The 19,353-nt window shown below is 37.5% G+C and overlaps 1 protein-coding gene across 1 annotated transcript in view; it reads right to left on the bottom strand.

Moving 5' to 3' along the window:
• The window catches only part of LOC139699994 (uncharacterized), a 148,475-nt gene that overhangs the window by 16,176 nt on the left and 112,946 nt on the right, over positions 1 to 19,353 (bottom strand). Inside the window, exon 4 of the mRNA XM_071598415.1 lies at positions 15,413 to 15,716. Coding sequence (XP_071454516.1) covers positions 15,413 to 15,716 — 304 coding nt within the window. The remainder of the gene's footprint in view (positions 1 to 15,412; positions 15,717 to 19,353) is intronic.

Raw genomic sequence — 19,353 nt, 5'->3', positions numbered from 1 at the left:
ATAATTTGGCACTCCTACGACTCAGCAAACATGAGCCATAAAATTAAAAAGCTCTTTTTCTTGGGATTTAAGAAACTGATTATGCTGCCAATTTCATCCTGGAATTTTTTTCTTAACCATACCCTTCCTTTCCTTCCAAGGGATTTTCCTTCCATTTTACGCGTATCCTAGGAAGTTGTGAATCAGAAATGACTCACAAATTAATTTTTCCTCTTCTCCAATTATTTTATTAACTTCAACTCGTCATTGACTTCCCTTAGAACCCCTACGTGGCTTTTCTTATCCGTCCAGTTTCCCCATGTTTTGTTCTCCAAATACAAAGTTCAATTTCTTCCCAACAAGAATTTTCCATTGTCCAAGTGTCCAATTTCCTATTGTCCAAGTTTCACTTCCATCTGGCGAGGTACTCTAAATTAAAGATTTTTTGAAGGATTTTCTTATATCTAAGTTCATATGTTTGCTTTATAAAGTATTATTTTTACTTTCTTATGATTTACTGGCTAATTTTTCCCATTTATTCACTCCGGAGATGCATCTATTAGCTATCTATATGAATAAAATTGAAATATCATAAGAAGGGTACCATAGAAAATGATTGCAAATGACATTAAATTCATAAGAAAAATCCTATCCATTGAATTTAATATCAATCATGAGTAAGTTCGCAATTGCTTAAGCAGTGAATTTTAGTCTATTTGGCTTTAAATTTGGTGGTGATTAAAATTTTTCTGTTTGCTATCGCTAATGTCAAAATCTACACAATATAGTTAGCTAATATAATTGATCGTCATCGCCGCAAGTATTTGGGATCCGTGGGAGAAAATTTGGCAAAAAGAATTAGATAAAGTCCAGAGAAAATCCGCTAGATTCGTTAAAAATTGTTATGATAAAAACACAAGTGTGACAGGTCTCCTAGGGGATTTAGGCTGGGAACCACTTGAAGTGCGGAGAGAACAAGCGAGGCTTAGACTTTTAGAAAGGTTCAGAACAAACGAGTTTAACTATGACACTGAAGGAATTATAATGGCCCCACACTACTTAGGTAGATCAGACCACAAAGATAAGCTAAGGGAGATAGATTCCAGGACAGATAGGTACAAATACTCATTCTTTCCCCGAACAATCAGAAATCATAATAGTAACAAACCGAAGTCACTTTAGAAATATTAAAAACGCTGAATTTACAAGACGGAACAAAATTAAACACTATAGAGATGTTAGGTATACTTTCAGGTGCATGTGTATATTAGTTGGTAGTTTGAGTGTTTGCATGTGTGTGGGGTGTAAGTGTTCATGCATGAATGTATGCCATGTTTTTTTATATATGATTTTGTCGTTATTGCATGCGGTTTTTTTTTCTTTTTCTTTTCTAAATTACGGGTGGTGTCCTAGCACCCCCCGCCACACGCCCTTGCGGCGGCTTGCGGGGTATTAAGTAGATGTAGATGTAGATGTCATATGATTTTAACCCTCGAAAACATAACTATTCTATTAAATGATAATCATGTTCATATTCCAAAAAAGAACAACCTAAAATTACAGGAACACCGGAAACAGGCGTAGAATGCACTTTTTCGTGGATTTGTTAAACACTCACGGAATTCCATTGAATCTAAACTTCCCAGAGATTTCTTCCCTGTTTCACGCGTAATCTGTCGGATGACGATGGTCAGTGATTGGGAAATTATTGAAATAATGTTTTCGATATAAATGAGAAACAATACCGCGTCACCACTTCCACAACTCCAAGCGAATCCGATTTGTGCTGGTTGTCGCAAAAACGAATGATGAAGAAATTAGTCGCGCTCTGTAGTGATATCCTCCGTCTAATTTGATGGCGGATTGAGTGATTTGAATTCACGTTCGGTCGTGATGGAATAGAATTTCTTCCTTGTCCCGGGCTAATTTGGGGCGACAAATGCACCGCACATTGGATACTGGGTTAAAGCAACCCCAAAGAGCCAATGAATTAAAAACGGAACACGTTTAGATTAACCCACCGGTGGAAAATCAAATGTCAACAACATGACCGCTCCAGTTAAGTCTCAGCCTTTGACCGCGAAAAATGAAAACCGCTTTGTGGCTAACCCTATGGATGCGGGGAAATGTAGTTAAAGGTGCTCCAAATTATCATTTTGTTTAACCGCACGGATAATCCCGCTGTTAATTTAAAACTCGGCACCTCCCTTTTCAGTAGCGCGGGTGGAATCGATTGAATGCTCATGATAATATTTCTTCTTTCGATCCCAATGGAAAAGAAATAATTAAGGATTATCGAGATTTGTTATAAATCGAATACGGGAGAACGGTTTTCCAGTGGAATCCGGGGAAATACGAGCGCCCAACACCTTAGCGGCGGACGCATTAGGCCCTCCTCAAATCATTTATTTGAGGATTGGTATCCTTTCACTGGTCTTTCAATCCAATGACGGCTGGCTGACTGTACTCTTGCACTCTTTCTCATTTGAGACCAATTCCATTTCTCTCACGTGCAACATTTCTTACCTTTCACTGTATATTTACTCAAATTATTTCTTTTCAGGTGGACGAAGTTTAACATGTATAAAACCGGCAGATGTGTGGGCATAAAAATCAATTACTCTCGCACAATCTTACAAATTACCTTACCCGTGAATGTTTTCTTGTCTTCCTTGAATTTAAAATGAAACAATTTCACTATGGCTGGTCTTATTCGATTCAAAATTAAATAAATGTCTTGGTTTTCTTGGTAGGTCCTCTGCACCAAATCTCGATTTTTTCTGCGCCCTTTCCTCCTTCTCTATTCAGTGTCAATCGACTCCAATCCCCAGATAGCTTCTGTTTTACGTCCATGTTAATTTGTCCTGCGTACTTGTCTCTTGGTCTCCCTTTGTGGGATCTTTCCTCCAATTTTTTCTTCCTTCTATCATGTTTCTACCTTATAAATTGGGCCTCGAGTTGTGTCCAATCCATATATTTCTTCGCCGCCGAGTTCTTCATATGGCCAATGCCCCATCTGCTCTTCTACTTGTATATACTGTTTCCTCGTTTCTCATTTTTTCTATCCATTTAATATTTAGTATTCTCTTCCAGCTCCATGTTTCAAAAGCGTCTATTCTTCGCTGTTTCACCATTCCAACGTTTCCTGTCTCTGATGGGTAGAGTGCCATACTAACGTTTTAACGAGTTGCTTTCCTTATTGCAATTTCAAGCTCTTTGCGCATAGTAGCTGTCTCTTCTTCATGAGCGCCTTATTAACGTGAGCTATATGTCAGTCGAACTTCTTCCATTCCAAGTTATACCACTGCCTAAGTAGACGAAGGATTCCATTTGCTCTAGTTTCACTCCCCGAATTGTAATATCTGCCTGCAGCCTCTCTCTTCCATACACGAGGGTTATAGTTTTCTCCTTGTTGATGTTCACATTATATTCCCAAAGTACTGGGTCCATAATTTCAAAGTTGCTACCAGGTTCTATCACTTTTCTGCGACTATCGCGAAGACATCTAAAACCCACAACTTGTTAACTTCTTCGCCATTCCCCAGTGACTCCTTTGGATACCCAATTTTTGAGCTAATTTCATTCTTCTGGGTGAACAGTGGGCGGTCCTACGTCTTCGCCGAACTCCTTTGCTTATTATAGCGTCTATTTTCCCTCCGTTTTTAAGTTGCATTAAACATTACATTACTATTACTAGACTATGTTTTCATCTACGGTACGAATGAAGGGGAACCACTGAAGAAATGGGTATTTATGGTAATGGCTGATCACTTTGAATTAAATGAAATCGTAGTAGAGTGGTTGTGTAATACCTAACTACATTTCCAGTATCAGCAGAAAGGGAAGTAAATATAAAAGTAGGTTTTTGAATCGTACCAGTCATCGCAAAGCCCAGCATGAAGACTCTTAAAGTATTGCTATCTGTATGTTATTGATTCTACGTTTCTCTGATAGAAATATTTGTTTGAAATTTTTCACTCATTTGATAAAAATGATCAAAAGTCTATTTCACAAGCACGTTACAATGGTTGAGATTCTTTCCTCATCCTCTCTCTCTCTCTGATTAGGAATTAAAAAAAAAACGTTTTTACGTGATACCCGAAGTTTTCGTGACCACTTTCAGTCGCATTTTTACCGGAGAAGACTTTCCACCTTTAGAGTTAACGATCTTTCCTTCTTGCTCCAAGAATCAATGCCCATAATCAGAGAGTTCTTCACGAAAATAAACACTTAAGTGGAAATTAGGCCTTTCCTTGGGTCTCGCCAATTATCGTCACTAAAGTTAAGTGACATTCTTTTTTTAAATTTGATAGCATGATTTTTCATTCCCAGAATTAAGAACGATTTAAATCATAGATTGATTAATGTACGATTGAAAAAAAATAAAATATGCAAAATGATGAAATGGCTTATTTGCCTAAGCAAAAATAGCTATTCGAGGAGAAATATTTTGGTTCATTTATAGCGATAAAATGAAAAATGGGAAATGATAAGAAAACATTCACATTTCGAGCTCAAAAAAGTGAAAAACATTTAATGGGAACGTACCAGTATAGAATAGAATAACAACAGACTTGCGTTCGTCACCTTATCGATACCTGTAGAAAAAAAATTAAAGATAAGTAAGAATTTCTTTACTTGGACACCAGAGAAACAGACGAACAAACCTAAAAATAAACTCGTACTCTTTGGTACCCACAAAATAATATAGGTAGTTGCATGGTTCAAAGGGTGCCCTGGGTGAATGTAGTCGGAGATACTCTCAAGACGCTGAGAGTTAGGAGTCTTAGGAATTGAAGAGCAAGCATGAAAAAATGTACGCTGTGATCGAAGCAATAGAGTTGGGATGGGTCAAATGGATAGGTCAATATGAAATTCATTTCATTCAAGGTGTTCTAACTATCAAAGGTAGGTTATAGATGGCCATTGACGTCCACTTATTTTTACGTATCACGAAAACCATCCCTGGCTCGTCCAGAATTATTTATATCCCCAATTCTTCTTAACTTCCACCTACCTTCATGCTACATAGAAAATCTACTGTCTTCGTTTCTCTACTTCGCTTACAAAACGTTCTTCCTCCTAGCACTGCCTTCAACAACTCGCTACTTCACAATGTATCCTCCGCATACTTTCTCTGCCTTTTTCATAAATGTTCCGGAAAATTCCTCCCTGCGCCCACCCTATTAAGATCTTCAGCACTATTATCCCTCACAGCCGAGTTATTTTCACCAACCTTCACCACAACTAAATCTCAAAAACCTCCAATCATTACTAATCCTCTTACTTAGAAGACCAGGATTGATATCCGTGAAGCGTTGTGCTCCAGATTAAATTATTTTAGTTTGGAATACATTAACAAGAAACTGCAGGAGATGCTGCAACAGGAGCTTTTAACGGAGTCATCCGCTAATATGCAATTCAATGCAACAATTTCAGAGTGTAAAAATCATTCGCCTTGACCGGAATTCCCCGGATTGAACATTAGTTGAAAAGAGTGCAACTTCTCTTTGGTATCTTCAATAATATTTTGAGCAATCTTTCTTTAGGCTACTCCAAACAGTGCTTTCCCGTGGACTTACGTGTAGATTACTTATTGCTGGTATGAATCATTTGGCCATCCAATATTACTTCTATCCAATGGTGTCCTTTCCCTGTCCTTGCGTAATTTTCAGTGGCGCTTACCGTGTGACTCCCTTCCTCTTTGAAATGCTTCACTCGATGAGTTATACAACGTTCTAAGCATTAAGGAGTAGGGATACCTCCTTTTCGAATGCTTCTCGATTGCCTTCCCTGCCAAAGTGCGCGCACATAACCTTTACACCTGACGAACTAGAGCTTCGGGCTCTTATTTCCTGAGGGGACACGAAATGTGCTTTTCCCCGCATGAACTCGGTGAGGGCACCACAGTCGCTGAAAGCTTTCGGGTCAATACCCATTCCGCAGGCTTTTCGCTAAATTAGTCTGATCAAAGGGGCTATTTAGATTGTTTTAAAGGAGGCCAAGCACACGCCCTCACCCCCCCCCTCTTCCACTTCCCAGGAATCCATTTCAGACAACACTGAGGGGGCGAGCAATTCTAGCCGGCCTTTTCATTACATTTGGGCGTAAAGGTGACGACGCATCTTCGGGACACCGGCGGCAAAATGGAAGAGAGCTTCTTAGAAAGTGGCAAACATTTTCAATTGCATTTCTAGCAGAGTGGTTCGTATCTCAATCTATAGGAAGGATCGTTTAAAGGATTTATTCATTTTCTAACGCACGCCGTGGCACTTTTGAAGCTATACCTTCCCTTAGTCCGCCAAGGGTGAAATGGTAATGCTTCAAACGTACACCATATTAATATGGAAATTAATGATTATATTCAATTACATTACCTTCCATAAATTAATGGAAAAGGGACCATTAGGTGTCAATTTCGCCCAAATAAAGACCTGTATCTATCTTAAAATAAAAATTTTGATTCAGTTGAAACTGAAAGTTTTGGTTTGCCATTTATCAACTAGATACTCCCATCACATGTGATATGTTTCTCACTCAACCGTTTCCTCCGACTGTAGTTACATTTTTTTACCAATGGCAAATGGATTACCCAATTATTGAGACTCTCAATAACTAGACTCTCTTTTTAATTTTACCGTAACCTAATAGGTTTATTTTTGACATTACCTATCCTGAAATTTAACGGCGAGGGAATCGAGTACATCGCGATAAATTTTCAAATCTGAGGAAAATTTCATATTTAATTTTATGTTTTTTTTTTAATTTTCCCAAAACAATTTTGTTTCCTCTCACGTAATTACCATCGCCACAGGATATTTCTCAGCTTTCCGGCTTTCTTCAAATTGCTTTAGAGCAGTGGCTACCAACATTTGCCTCCAACGTTCCACTCAGATCTAACATTATGTGGATACAACGAAATGGATACACATAGAGGAGTTTTGAAATATCATTATGCAAGACATTTTGAGTTCATAATATCAAAAAAATATTTAATTTATCGCACCCGATTTCAGGTTAGGTTTTTTCGTTCGAAGAGACAGGTATATCTATTTTTGTACAATTGCTTACATTGTGTCCATTCGAAAGCTATCCTAACCGGTAGAATACCAATAAAATATATGTAAGCATTTTGTATTGGTATATATTGTATGATATAATATTACTCACATACTGAGGACATGACTATTCATGTGGAATACAGCCAACTTTTGGTTGATGATCAAATAGTGAAAAATCGTATAAATATTTAATTATTGCCTAAAATTATAAATATTTGATTAGAAGTAATAAAATTATATAATATAATAAGAGGGTCATCCGGAAAGTAGTACCAGTTCGTGCCGCATGAAGTGCTGACGACGCGAGTAGCCGCTGGATGAGGTCAGATAGCTTCAGTGGCTTGTCTGCCTTCTCTGAGCCAAGTTGCGTGACGCTAGCATTGCCTGTGTTGTCTCTGTGATTGTTTACAATGTTTAAAAAAATTGAGAACGCCGCCAGTTGTGAAGTGAGGGCAGTGATTAAATTCCTCAATGCAAGAAACGTTCGCCCATGTGATATTCATCGCCAATTAAAGGAGGTGTATGGAGACAATGTAATGGACGAGTCGTCTGTTCGGCGGTGGTGTCGCAACTTCAACATGGGGAGGGGGAACACACACGACGATGAGCGTTCGGGGAGACCGTCTGTCATTACAGACCAACTGGTGAGCTCAGTTGACGAATTCGTGAGGAACGATCGGCGCGTCACAATTGATGACATCTGTGAGCATTTTCCCAATGTTTCTCGAACAATTGTTCATGAAATTGTTAAACACCATCTGCATTATGCAAAAATTTGTGCAAGATGGGTCCCTCGCGTATCTCAATGAGCTGGCGGCGAAGGACTATGCAGCAGGAATACAGAAACTTGTCACACGTTATGACAAATGCCTTAATTTGCTTGGAGATTATGTTGAGAAGTAGTTTAAAGTATCCTCTTTCAAATAAAATTTTTTATGTTTGTTAATATTTACTTTTGTGTCTTTATTTCACGAACGGGTACTACTTTCCGGATGACCCTCGTATATTCACATATATAGAACATGCTTACGAATGAGTAAGCTCATTATTACTACAGGGAAAACTATCCAATGCTTAAAAATTTACTTAAATTATATGAGGTACAACTACACGAGGAGATATTAAAAACTGACTACTCTATCACAGCGGTATAAGACAAGTTCTTTTCAGTTTAGTAGCCGTTTTAGGGGAGGCGATCGACAGCTAAGGTCATTTACGCCATTAGGGATAGATGGGAAAGGAGGAAGGATGGAGAGAAACCCGGCGTCGGCATTAGCGAACCAAAGGCGACGAGAGGCCCGCAGTTTAGCGTCCCATCCGGAGGACGGTGTACTCGTCGTGCTCTCCGCAGAGAACCTCAAGTAGAGGTCGGGATACCACTGAAAAATATCTGTCTCTAGGATTCGAATCCGAGCCCTTTTCGGCGGGAAGCTCGTACGTTGCGGTGCACCATCCCGATCCCCTCTGTTCTCTTTGAACTTTGTAAACTCATAATCTAATTTGAGAAACTTCCTAGAATTATAAGTACCCACTTAACATCTAATTCATGCGAACAAAATGTAGCGAATGGACCTAAAACCTATCTCTGTTAATGCTCAAAGAAAACTCATGGAAACCATACCATTTCTAGCCATAAAGAACAATCTACCTCGAACAGATAAACGATTAGAGAAAGGCTGCAGGACAAGTTAGTCACTGTGATACACTAGGAAACCCGATTCTCTCTAGACGCGTTTCCATGACGAATTTCTTCTAAGAGATCGTTTTCTTATTTTATACCGTTCTAAGAACTGAAATATTCTATTTCATGAGAATTATGCTTGTTTTTTTTCTCTTGTGTAAGTACTCTTCTACTATCTGCCTTTTGCATCCACCAACATTTATTAAAAAAAAACTCTTTAAGTTAAAAAATATATATTTTTCGGGGTCAATCACCCTTGCACGAGCTCTTTTTACTCAATCCTCTTATGTCTCCGATTTCATCAGAAAGCCTAATCGGGGATTTTATTTCCTCTGAGAAACTTATTCGGTCTTTGACCCACAGTTTTTTCGAAAACAAGATCTCCATCGAAACCTCATCTAATTCTCCGGGAACTTCTCTTCACAAAGAAGCCATTTTGATACGCTAGAAAATATGGAGAGTAACCAACAAACATTGGAAATACTTGAGGGTGGATGCAAGAATGATCGTATAATCAAAACACCGTTTTATAAAGGTATCTAACGATACGTCGATATACCTTAAATTACGTAGCAGCCATAAACCTACATTTACAAACGAGCAAAATCATTTGGACACCCTTATGACAGCCAGACGAAACCTAATTTTTTTGTATTCACAATTTCACTTTAATTTCAGCCGTCTTATCTTTCATAGATCATAATTTAGAAGGAAAGATAAATTAGTGCGTGACAGATGAATGGAAGAAATAAATAGCATCTCATAAAAATCACCCCATTTTATTTGCTGCAGAAGAAAATGCCAACACATATTTTCGTCTGTCACGCTAAATTAAAATCTGAAAACTATGAGTCAAAACAGTGTCGCACGTAAGACAGTGAAGAAAAAACATTGAATAGTAATTTGGTTCATTAAAAATTAATGATTATCATTTATTTCTCCCCGGAGTAATGAAGGTTTAACGCCAATTAGGCTAAAATTCTACTTATTACTCTCTCGCTGTTAAGCACGTGCTAATTCCACGTTTTACCTAAGCAATAAACGGTTATTAAATGAACATAACTCAAATGAAAGGATATTTGCTTGATTAAGTACACCAAGCAGTGAAAATACTAGTTACAGCTGGGCACTCGCCATGAAAACTACGGAATTATACATTTGCGGAACCCAGGGCAAACAATTCCCATTTAATTTACTCCCTTAATGGGGACGATTGATTCCCGATCCAGTTTTTCGAAACTCTGAATACTCAATTCTCAATTGTAGCGATTTCAATGCAATTTCGAGAAATGAGATTTTTATCCTTATGCGCACGAATAGAACATTACTCAAAAAGATTTTGACTGAAATGGGTTGGACCTTAACTCCGGGTTGCGGTCATTAGTTACAATGACGATGATGCATTGTGTAGACACACTTTAGTGAAATGCAAATGGAGGTGGAACAATGGATCAATCAAACCAGATTTCCTAAAACAGGGTTGGGGCAAATATTTCATCCCTCAATTTCTTTCATGTGGCACGTGCATATAAGTGGACGTTCTGCAAAGCCTAGATCCAAGCTATGGATATAATGGTATTTAATGACTCATTTCGTTTAACACGCATTAATCTAAAATTAAATTTTGTGCCATGTCTGAGCCCCAAGTTTTTCTAGCAAAGCACAAATGATACAAGAAACGATAATCATAATTCGGAATGCATAAAGGAAGCCTGTGCTGCCTCAGAAGAGCTCTAATAGTCTCTATGACACTGGTCCCTAGCAAAATTCATAGCCTAAGCATAAGTTTACGCTATACGAACATTTTTCCAACGAAAACATACCGAAGTTAAAGTGTCCAAAGCTAATGTGAATTAGGCAAAGATTATTAAAGCAAATCAAATACTGAATCAAACAAATTAAAAAAATACTCAATCATTATCAAACGCCTCTCAATGCTGTGTACTGTATATAGTTCCATGCCGAAATTGACAAGAAAATTTGGAGAGTAAGAGAAAAGAAAGGATAAGTGAGAGATTTAGAGAGTAACGAAAAGAGAAAAATAAATATAAAAACGAAGGCATGATACATACGCAATGACATATATATGATAAGAATATTGAGGAAAAATGAACATTATGTACAGGTAAAGAGTCGATTACAAAACGTCTTTCAAAGAGATTTGGAGAAGGAAAAAGAAGTGACATATTGGAAAAGGAAGAACATTAGGGAATAAGGAAAATTAACTCACAATTAGGTACGTGATAACTAGGGAAAGGCTTATTATGCTGAGAAAATATGATGAAGATACGAGCGGAAAAGAGTTTAAAGTCATAGAAGTAGTTCAATAAGAAAGAGGTTTAAATATTTAGTAATAATAGTAGGTACATGACCACTAGAGTACCATGCATTAAAAAAATGGTATCCCAAGGAGAAACCGACTGTATTTCTTGCTAAAAACTGAAGCATACTCTTTTTTTCTTAGAATTAGGATCTCTATGTTTTGATCGTCCAAAAAATAAATTTAAGGACCCTGATGCATGACAATTATTGTATTCAGAAGGGTATAGGAGATTAAAATATATTTTGCATACACACATACACACACACACGTACACACACACAGACACAGACACACACACATATACATAAATATGTATATATATATATATATATATATATATGTGTGTGTGTGTGTGTGTGTGTGTGTGTGTGTGTGTTCTTTATATGAATATACAAGTCCTTTCGGGAAGGTAGAGATGATATTGAAGACGCCGAATGTTCAGGACGCAAACTGAGGAATATCTTACAATAGTGAAGGCTTTGTTGAACAGGAATCGCAGATTAAGTGTTCACATGGTTTTTGATGAACTTGGCATCTCTAAATATGATATGCATTGATTTGTGAGCGAAAAAATGGCCATGAAAAAGGTTTGCGAGAATTTGGTTCCGCGAGTGCTCTCGGACGAAGGAATGGAAACTCGCACGCGGATCTACCAAGATAATCCACATTTTTTAGGTAATACCACAACAGACTTTTTACCAGTCAGCGCTAGAGTGTGAGGCATGCTCTGACAGAACGTCAACATGGCTCGATCAAAGCGTTACAACAGACCGTGACGAGGGAGCTTATCAGCATTCCGGGCGCGGCCTTCCAGAAGGCGTACAAATAAAACAAATGAAGAATGGTGGAGAATATGGAAATGCAGTGCGAGGATATGGAAAGTTTGCAGAGAAAGGGTGAAAATGGTGCGTTATAGAGCAAGGTTAAATCACTATCGGGAAGTAAGAAGGCAAGATCTATGCTAACAGTTGGAGATGAGTCGGGAAAGATAATAGTTGACACAGGAATAAATCAAGAGAAGTGGAAGGAATATATAGAAGAGCTGTATGGTTAAGAACTTAGGCCGTCAAGGTTAGACAAAAAAAAGGAATATGACGTAGATGAAGATCCATGCATGCACGACGATGAGATGGAAAGGGCATTAAGGTAGATGAAACTAAATAGACCGTGGGGGTGGATAACATTCCTGCGGAACTACTAAAAGGTTTAGGAAAATGTGGGAGGAAGAGGCTATATGGGCTGATTCGTTGTATTTATGTGGAGGGAATCTGGCCGGAAGACTTTGTGAGATCAGTTTTAGTTCCTATTCCGAAAAAGGTGAAGGTTACATCATGTGATGACTACAGAACAATTAGTTTGATATCCCACGCAGCTAAAGCTGTCCTCGAGATCATCAACAAAAGAATAGAGAGTAGGGCAAATGATTACTTGGCGGATGATCAGCTTGGGTTTAGGAAGGGGAGAGGTACGCGTGATGCCATTGCAGCAATGAGATCACTAATCGAGAGGAATATAGAATACAATCAGGAAGTACTTGCCTGTTTCGTAGATTACGAAAAAGCATTTGATAGAATGAATTGGGAAAACTAATGAGTATTCTGCAGAAAGTAGGAATAGATTGGAGGGAGAGAAGGTTGGGTGGGCAACGCGCAGTCAGGATGGATAGTGTTAGGAGGAGGTGTAAGGCAGGGTTGCCCACTATCACCGTGGCTGTTTAACGTATATGCGGAGGAAATGATCACAGAGGTATGGGAAGAACTGGAGGTAGGATTGAAAGTGGGCAGGGAATTCGTGAAATCAGTTAGGTTTGCTGATGACCGAGATTAAGTTTGTCAGTCAGCTACGGGGTTGCAAGCATTGCTGAGTGAATTGGAAATTCAGTGCGACAGATATGGTATGAGAATCAATATTATGAAAACAAAGGTTATGCAATTTTCCAGAAAGAAAATGGCTAAGCTAAACATTGAAATAGGAGGGCAAAAACTAGAGCAGGTAGAACAGTTACGGATCTCGGCAGTGTTTTGGACCAACTCGGTCAAAGTAGTTGGGACGTACGGAGAAGAATTGCGTTAGGCAAAGAGGCTTTCACAAGGAGGAGGGAGTTGATGACAGGGACGTTGAGTAAGGATATTAGGAGAAGACTCGTATAAACTTTGATATGGAGCATAGCTGTGCACGGCGCGGAAACGTGGTCATGAAGCAGGAGGATAGACGTAGATTGGAGGCTTTTGAAATGTGGGTGTGGAGAAGAATGGAGAAGGTGAAATGGACAGAGAGGAAAACAAATGAGGAAGTGCTTGGCATGGTGGGCGAAGAGGGGGGTTTGTTGGGAGAAAACCTATGGACGCAGGAAAAATGGATGAAGGTTGTAATAATTGACAGTGGGATGTTGGAGACTAATATAGGGGAGAATGTTAAGCAAACGAGGAAAGGGTAGGAATGGGATAGGGTTGTTGGACGGGCTGAAGGAAGGAAGTACTCAGAGATGAAGAGGGACCCGCTGTAGAGTAGATTGCTGGATTGTGTCTTCTTATGAGTTACAAAATATTTATTTGATTGTTGTGTCCATCCAAAAACCTACCTTGTACGAATGTCTGACGGATGTGATTAATAATCCATGGATGTGACGTTGGCCTTCGAAAATATAGAACACCACACTTTTTAAAAATTTCTTACCCAAATTATAATTAAAACTGGTTTAATAGGCCACATTAAAAATAAATCCACGTGTCAGCATTAACTATTACTCCTCAGAGATTTTAACTAGAAGTTTAAATTAGCAAAGTGGTGATATCTTACCATAAATTAATTTGTAAATGCTAAATTAGAAACGCATGGAACATGGTTGAATGAACCAAACCGGAATTTTTGAAGTGATGGAATATCACTTTTACATTTGAGTCTTTAAGGGAGTAGCCGAATAAGCACAGCTGGAGAATATACAAGCCAATCTCAAAGAAGCTTGGTTATATTAGGCATGCAGCCACAAAATGAGCAGGAGAAAGAGGATATTTTGTATCAAAAGGTCTTGCTTGGATGATGCGTCAAGAGCTTCAGATACTTTGGGTAGAATCCCAATCATTAGATTCCATTGAATGAAGAGAAAATTCGTTTTAATCACGAAGAATTTTTATTGAAAAAATTAAGTGTGATGATAGTTTGGCTGAAAAAACCTGTAGTTGAGGGTCTGCGTTCATGAAGGAAAAAATGGTACCGTACGAGATACTCGTAGATACTTGAGTTGACTTCGGACACTGAAAGAATTATAAGTGGCCAATTCATACACTTAGGCGAGATAGATCAGTCAGAAAAAAATGACAACTAGACTTCAGGAATGATATATATTAATTATCTTATAATAATTACTCTTCTTTAAATAATTCCCGATCCAAACAAGGGGACGATAGGTTACCCTAGCACTAAGAAGTACAGTGTATTAAGATTTCTCAAAAGCAGCGACCTATGGGGGAAGCAAGGCCTCGTGATGTCCCGCGTTAGGGGGAATACTCCCGATCCACAAATAACACATTTTATTCACCTAGATACTAAAATTAATTGTTTTTCTTTGATAAAGTAAAACTACTTCACTTAACCCTGTATTTTCACACATTTACTTTCAGGAAAATGCTAACTCTCTTCAACCGCTGCTATGTCATTTAGGTATTTAGGAGGCTTGAAACCGAAGGAGGTGGTCTCAAACATGATTTGTGGAGAACAATAAACTGGTCTTGTAGATGCTTGCACATACGAGTACATCACATTATGCACACTTACGTAATTGCGAGTAAATATTTTCCACCCTCATGACGATTTGCTGGATATAACGTAGATGTAAATTTAACAAAAACAAACACATATGCACACATGCACTGAGTGATGGCATTTTGACACATCCTATTGGTGACCCAGGATTTATTGTGGTGTAACTTTCCCTTGGTGATTGGAGCATACTCAAATTTTAGCATTTAATAATATTTTATCACTCCTAGTTGTTAGTATTAATAACTATTGGTTACATATACATACACAAAAACAAATGATATAATTTATCGAAACCTTTTCACTTTTCTCATGAACTTGCAGCATGCAGTATCAAAATAAACCGTGGAAAATTACGAAGCTATTTTTTAACAGTGATATCAAAACAAGTTATTATAAAGCACCAATGTTTACATTGAAACATTTTATCTTGTCCACACGGGCACCTTGTTTTTTATCGTAAAGAGTCGCTTATACGCACACCCATTTGATTGTTGAAACCAATGAATCTTGATTTAATGAGAGCCTTCCTTTCGGAGATGAACGAATGTCAAGGATCGTTCGACAGAATCCGTAAAAATGGAAAAGTGGTGGACAATAGGAACTCACCTCCATTCCGGTCGGTCCCGAAGTCCCCGGAGGCGGCGGACGCAGATGCTGCGGCCGCGGAGGCCGTGTCCCCTTGCCCCTTACGGATCTCCAGGGCAGGGGCTTTCTGTGGCCGGTCGCCCTCCACACTCTCCTCGTTGGAGCGCCAATACACCGTGGCGATGGTCGCCAGGCACTTGAGCTTCATGTCTCCGCCCCGTCGGAAGTGCTTGGGCCTCACCTTAAACTCAAGGCCGAGCGTTGATGTCTCCAGGCCCTCCCGATTACTCTCGCTGATGGGACCGCGCAGGAACGACGAGTCAGCCTGGAGGCGGGATCTCATGATTAGTAATAATCCTAAGACTCGATACTGCTTTCCTCAAGGTTTTTGAACCGAGATTTATACCGAATTATTGGTGCTATGGCACAGCGGTGTATTGGGTGAACTTATATACTTGACTAAAGTCCGTAAGATTTTAATGATTCTGGATGGAAATTATTTTAAGATTTATCGGTATCCATGTAGGTTTATGGATTTTTAACTGAACAACAAACCCAGATGTTAATTGGAATATACAAATTTACTTACATAGCTTTAGTGTTAAAAAATGGATCACCATTTGAGATCGAAGGAAGTTATTTCATATTAAAACGAAAGTATAAAATAAGTTCAACCGCCCATATTACAATATTTCTGCCCACAGAGTCGATAGGTGTGTTGTGGAGTGTTCATATGAATGTTGCGGTGAATTTGAAACATATTTGATAATTATGAAGGCATTGATTATTTAATCGGATGGTCGTTCCAATCTGAATGTCACAAATTCGAATTTCGGTGACTTCTCTCAGCTACTTAAATTTAACAACAAAAAAACCAAACTAAATCCAGATCACAGAGCTTTACGAAAAACAGCATTTATTACCGAGGAAGCAATCGGCCACCTTACTCTCAGAGCATGATCTCCTGAACGAATATTCATTTCTGCAAAATGTCTGCCCAGCGGATGTTTATTTTACGGGACTCAGTAAAATACATTCGTAACAACTGGTGACACAAGAATGGCTTCTCATTCATTTCCGAGTTCATTATTCCAGACTGTGCTCGAAAGCAGGAGTGACATGGCCACTTCTTTCTTAAGATGGGATTATATTTCATAACACCTATCCCCAGGCAATATTGTTAATACTTTAGCACTATTATTATTGGGTATTATTTCATATCATTACCGAATGAAAATTTCAAGCAAATGAACAAGTCTCATTTCTCGAAGGAGACATTTCCATGGAGAGTATTCCATTACATAATGCTTTGATACAATTATTATTTTTTTAAAGAAGGTACTTAATTTTAATGCAATACATTTTCTGTGCTGGAAGCTCTCGTACCTTGATCGTTATTTACAAATATACAAATTCTATAACTGGTGATTGACCTACAACTAGGAGAGAGAAATAATAACTGATTACAAAATGATGGATAATCGAAGGTATTTAACGTTGGAAACAGACCTTAAAGACATTTTTTCGGCTATTATGAACAAAAATTTACAAAAGGGCTACGGAATAATTTTCTCTCTCTGTTGTTTTATCATAGTGGATAAAAATATGACCAATGGATGTATATGCTATATATAATCATCTGGAGTCCCATATTTCGGCGAGTGATCAAATATTTAATCTTCACATAGTATGTAAACTAATTTAAAGTAAGCATTTGTTGCCATTATTCATGTTGAAAATTTAAAATAAAAATGAAAAAAAGACCAAAGGAGCTTATTAAATTTTGAGGATACATGAAATATGGTATGAATTTATCAAAACTACACCAAAAATAACGCAGCTCTTTTTCAAAATATTGCCATACTTGAGCAAAAGGCAAACAAATCCATGTTGTTTAATACCTAAAAATATGATTCTATCTGCATACACGTTTTCAAAAATTTACGTGGAGCAATTGACAGCAGGAACATCCTATGTCACACGAATAGACAGGGTCGGAGGGGTTAACATGAATACGATAGGAATTTGGTGAAGGTTTTAGGGACACTATGACATTACGACAACCTAACCAGAATATATATAATACGAGAAAAGGGTTTAACGTGGGTCAAATTATCAAAATGGTTTAAAAATACATTTCAGTGTCCTTACTAAAAATTTATCTAGATAAATTATATAGGCATGACCAAATCAGAAAAATGAAATAGATTTAGACCAAAAAGGTTACGTTATTGAGTTCATTATGATATATTTTATTACTGATTTCCCCATCTTGCGTAAACCAATTAAACATTATAAATTATATGAAAGGAGCTGGAGAGAGATGATAATATTTGTTCATGCAGTTTTAAGTACTATCCATATGAAACCCTTCCCCAAAGATTATACCGAAAAATCAAATTAATTTTGTCGTTGTCAGATTGGTGACTAATTTATCAGCTTGCTGTAACAATCTTTCTTCGATTTCATTTTTTCGTCCTTTCTCTAATTCATATGCAACTTCAACATTGTCTTCTTCCGAAGTTTTCAATAGCCTTCAATCATCAACTTCAAATTGCTTAAATAGCGTAACTAGCCAACATAAAAAGTTCTATACCCTCAACATAAAAAATGTCTTCTACAATAGAGACATAAGAAGAACTACTCTTTGATTGGGCAGTCAGAAAAGGCCAATGGCTTCGGAATTGACATCAAAGTCCTTGAAAAACTATCTTTTAAATAAATAATTTTGTTCTCATTTAATATAACGAAAATTTACAATATAGTCACCATTTATTTTCTATGGCCAGTTAAAACTGTCTCTTTATGGAAATCGAGGACTAAAAACCAAAATAATTCCCTTTCAATGCAATACATCCCCTTTTAAAGAACTTATTATATTATATTTATCTGTGGCTAGTGTAGTTTCTGCTGGACAAGCAGCCTGTCCAGGTTCTAATGGTATTATTTCCTTCATTATTATATTCCTTTCACAAATGAAATGGATATAAATGAAATATACATTTTAGATTTACCTTTTTGATCATTGATCTAAAACGTAGCGCCTCAATATTTTGTAAATTCACGGCTACTGATAACTGAAGCTTCCAATCAATCCAATCAACCTCGTACAAACAAATAAATTAATTTTCACAGATTGCTGCTCATGCCTCATAAACATTTGCGTGCACGTGCGGAAGATTTAAAAAGGATACGCCTTCATATTTTGCTCACTGCAGCCCAAATCAGACATCAGCAGTGACTTCGTGATAAATTATTGTTCAGAGGATGTCGTAAAACAGTGGTATCCAATTTCAAAATGCATTTTTTGAATCTTTTGTGGTACGACTGCCATCATCTACGCATATGTGATCTTTTCCCCATAAGAGGCAAATATGCAATTGAAGCTATAAAATCTTAAAACGCAGCATGATGATCATCATACATTAGATGGCTATTAACTACCACTACATGGTGAATATTTTCTTCCAGAGAACTATGTTTGTAATTTTATTCTTTTAAAATTACATTTTTTGAAGGAAAAGACTCAAAACGGGATTTTCATCATCACTTGAAATTTTCGGGATTTTTTTGCATCGAAATTCTAAATTTATGTATAAAATATCTCAAATAGACATACATTAAATAGTTTTGAAACAAACAATGAAGACTTTGAAAGCTATAAAACAACCCGTATTCCTACGTGTAATTATAAGAGACAGTTTTAGGTTGTTTACATAAAGGTCTCGCATGTTCTTATTCTCGTAATGAAATAAATTCATTCATAAAGGTACCCTCATCAATCCCCCTCATCTGTTTCCCCCTTCTATCTTTTCTCCAAGCCTTCACGTATATATTTATGTTTGTATTTATAATATATTATCCTATGTAATTTCAGAAAGTGGTAAATTCACATGTCACCTATGTGCTGAAACCGGTAGTACCATGTTAATAGATGTATTATCAAATTTACAAAGTTTATC

The sequence above is a fragment of the Hetaerina americana genome, unplaced genomic scaffold (assembly GCF_022747635.1).
Source record: "Hetaerina americana unplaced genomic scaffold, ioHetAmer1.1.p SCAF_10, whole genome shotgun sequence".
In the NCBI taxonomy this organism is placed as follows: Eukaryota; Metazoa; Arthropoda; class Insecta; order Odonata; family Calopterygidae; genus Hetaerina; species Hetaerina americana.
Note: the sequence above shows the minus strand (reverse complement) of the source record. Positions and strands in the feature narration are given on the sequence as shown.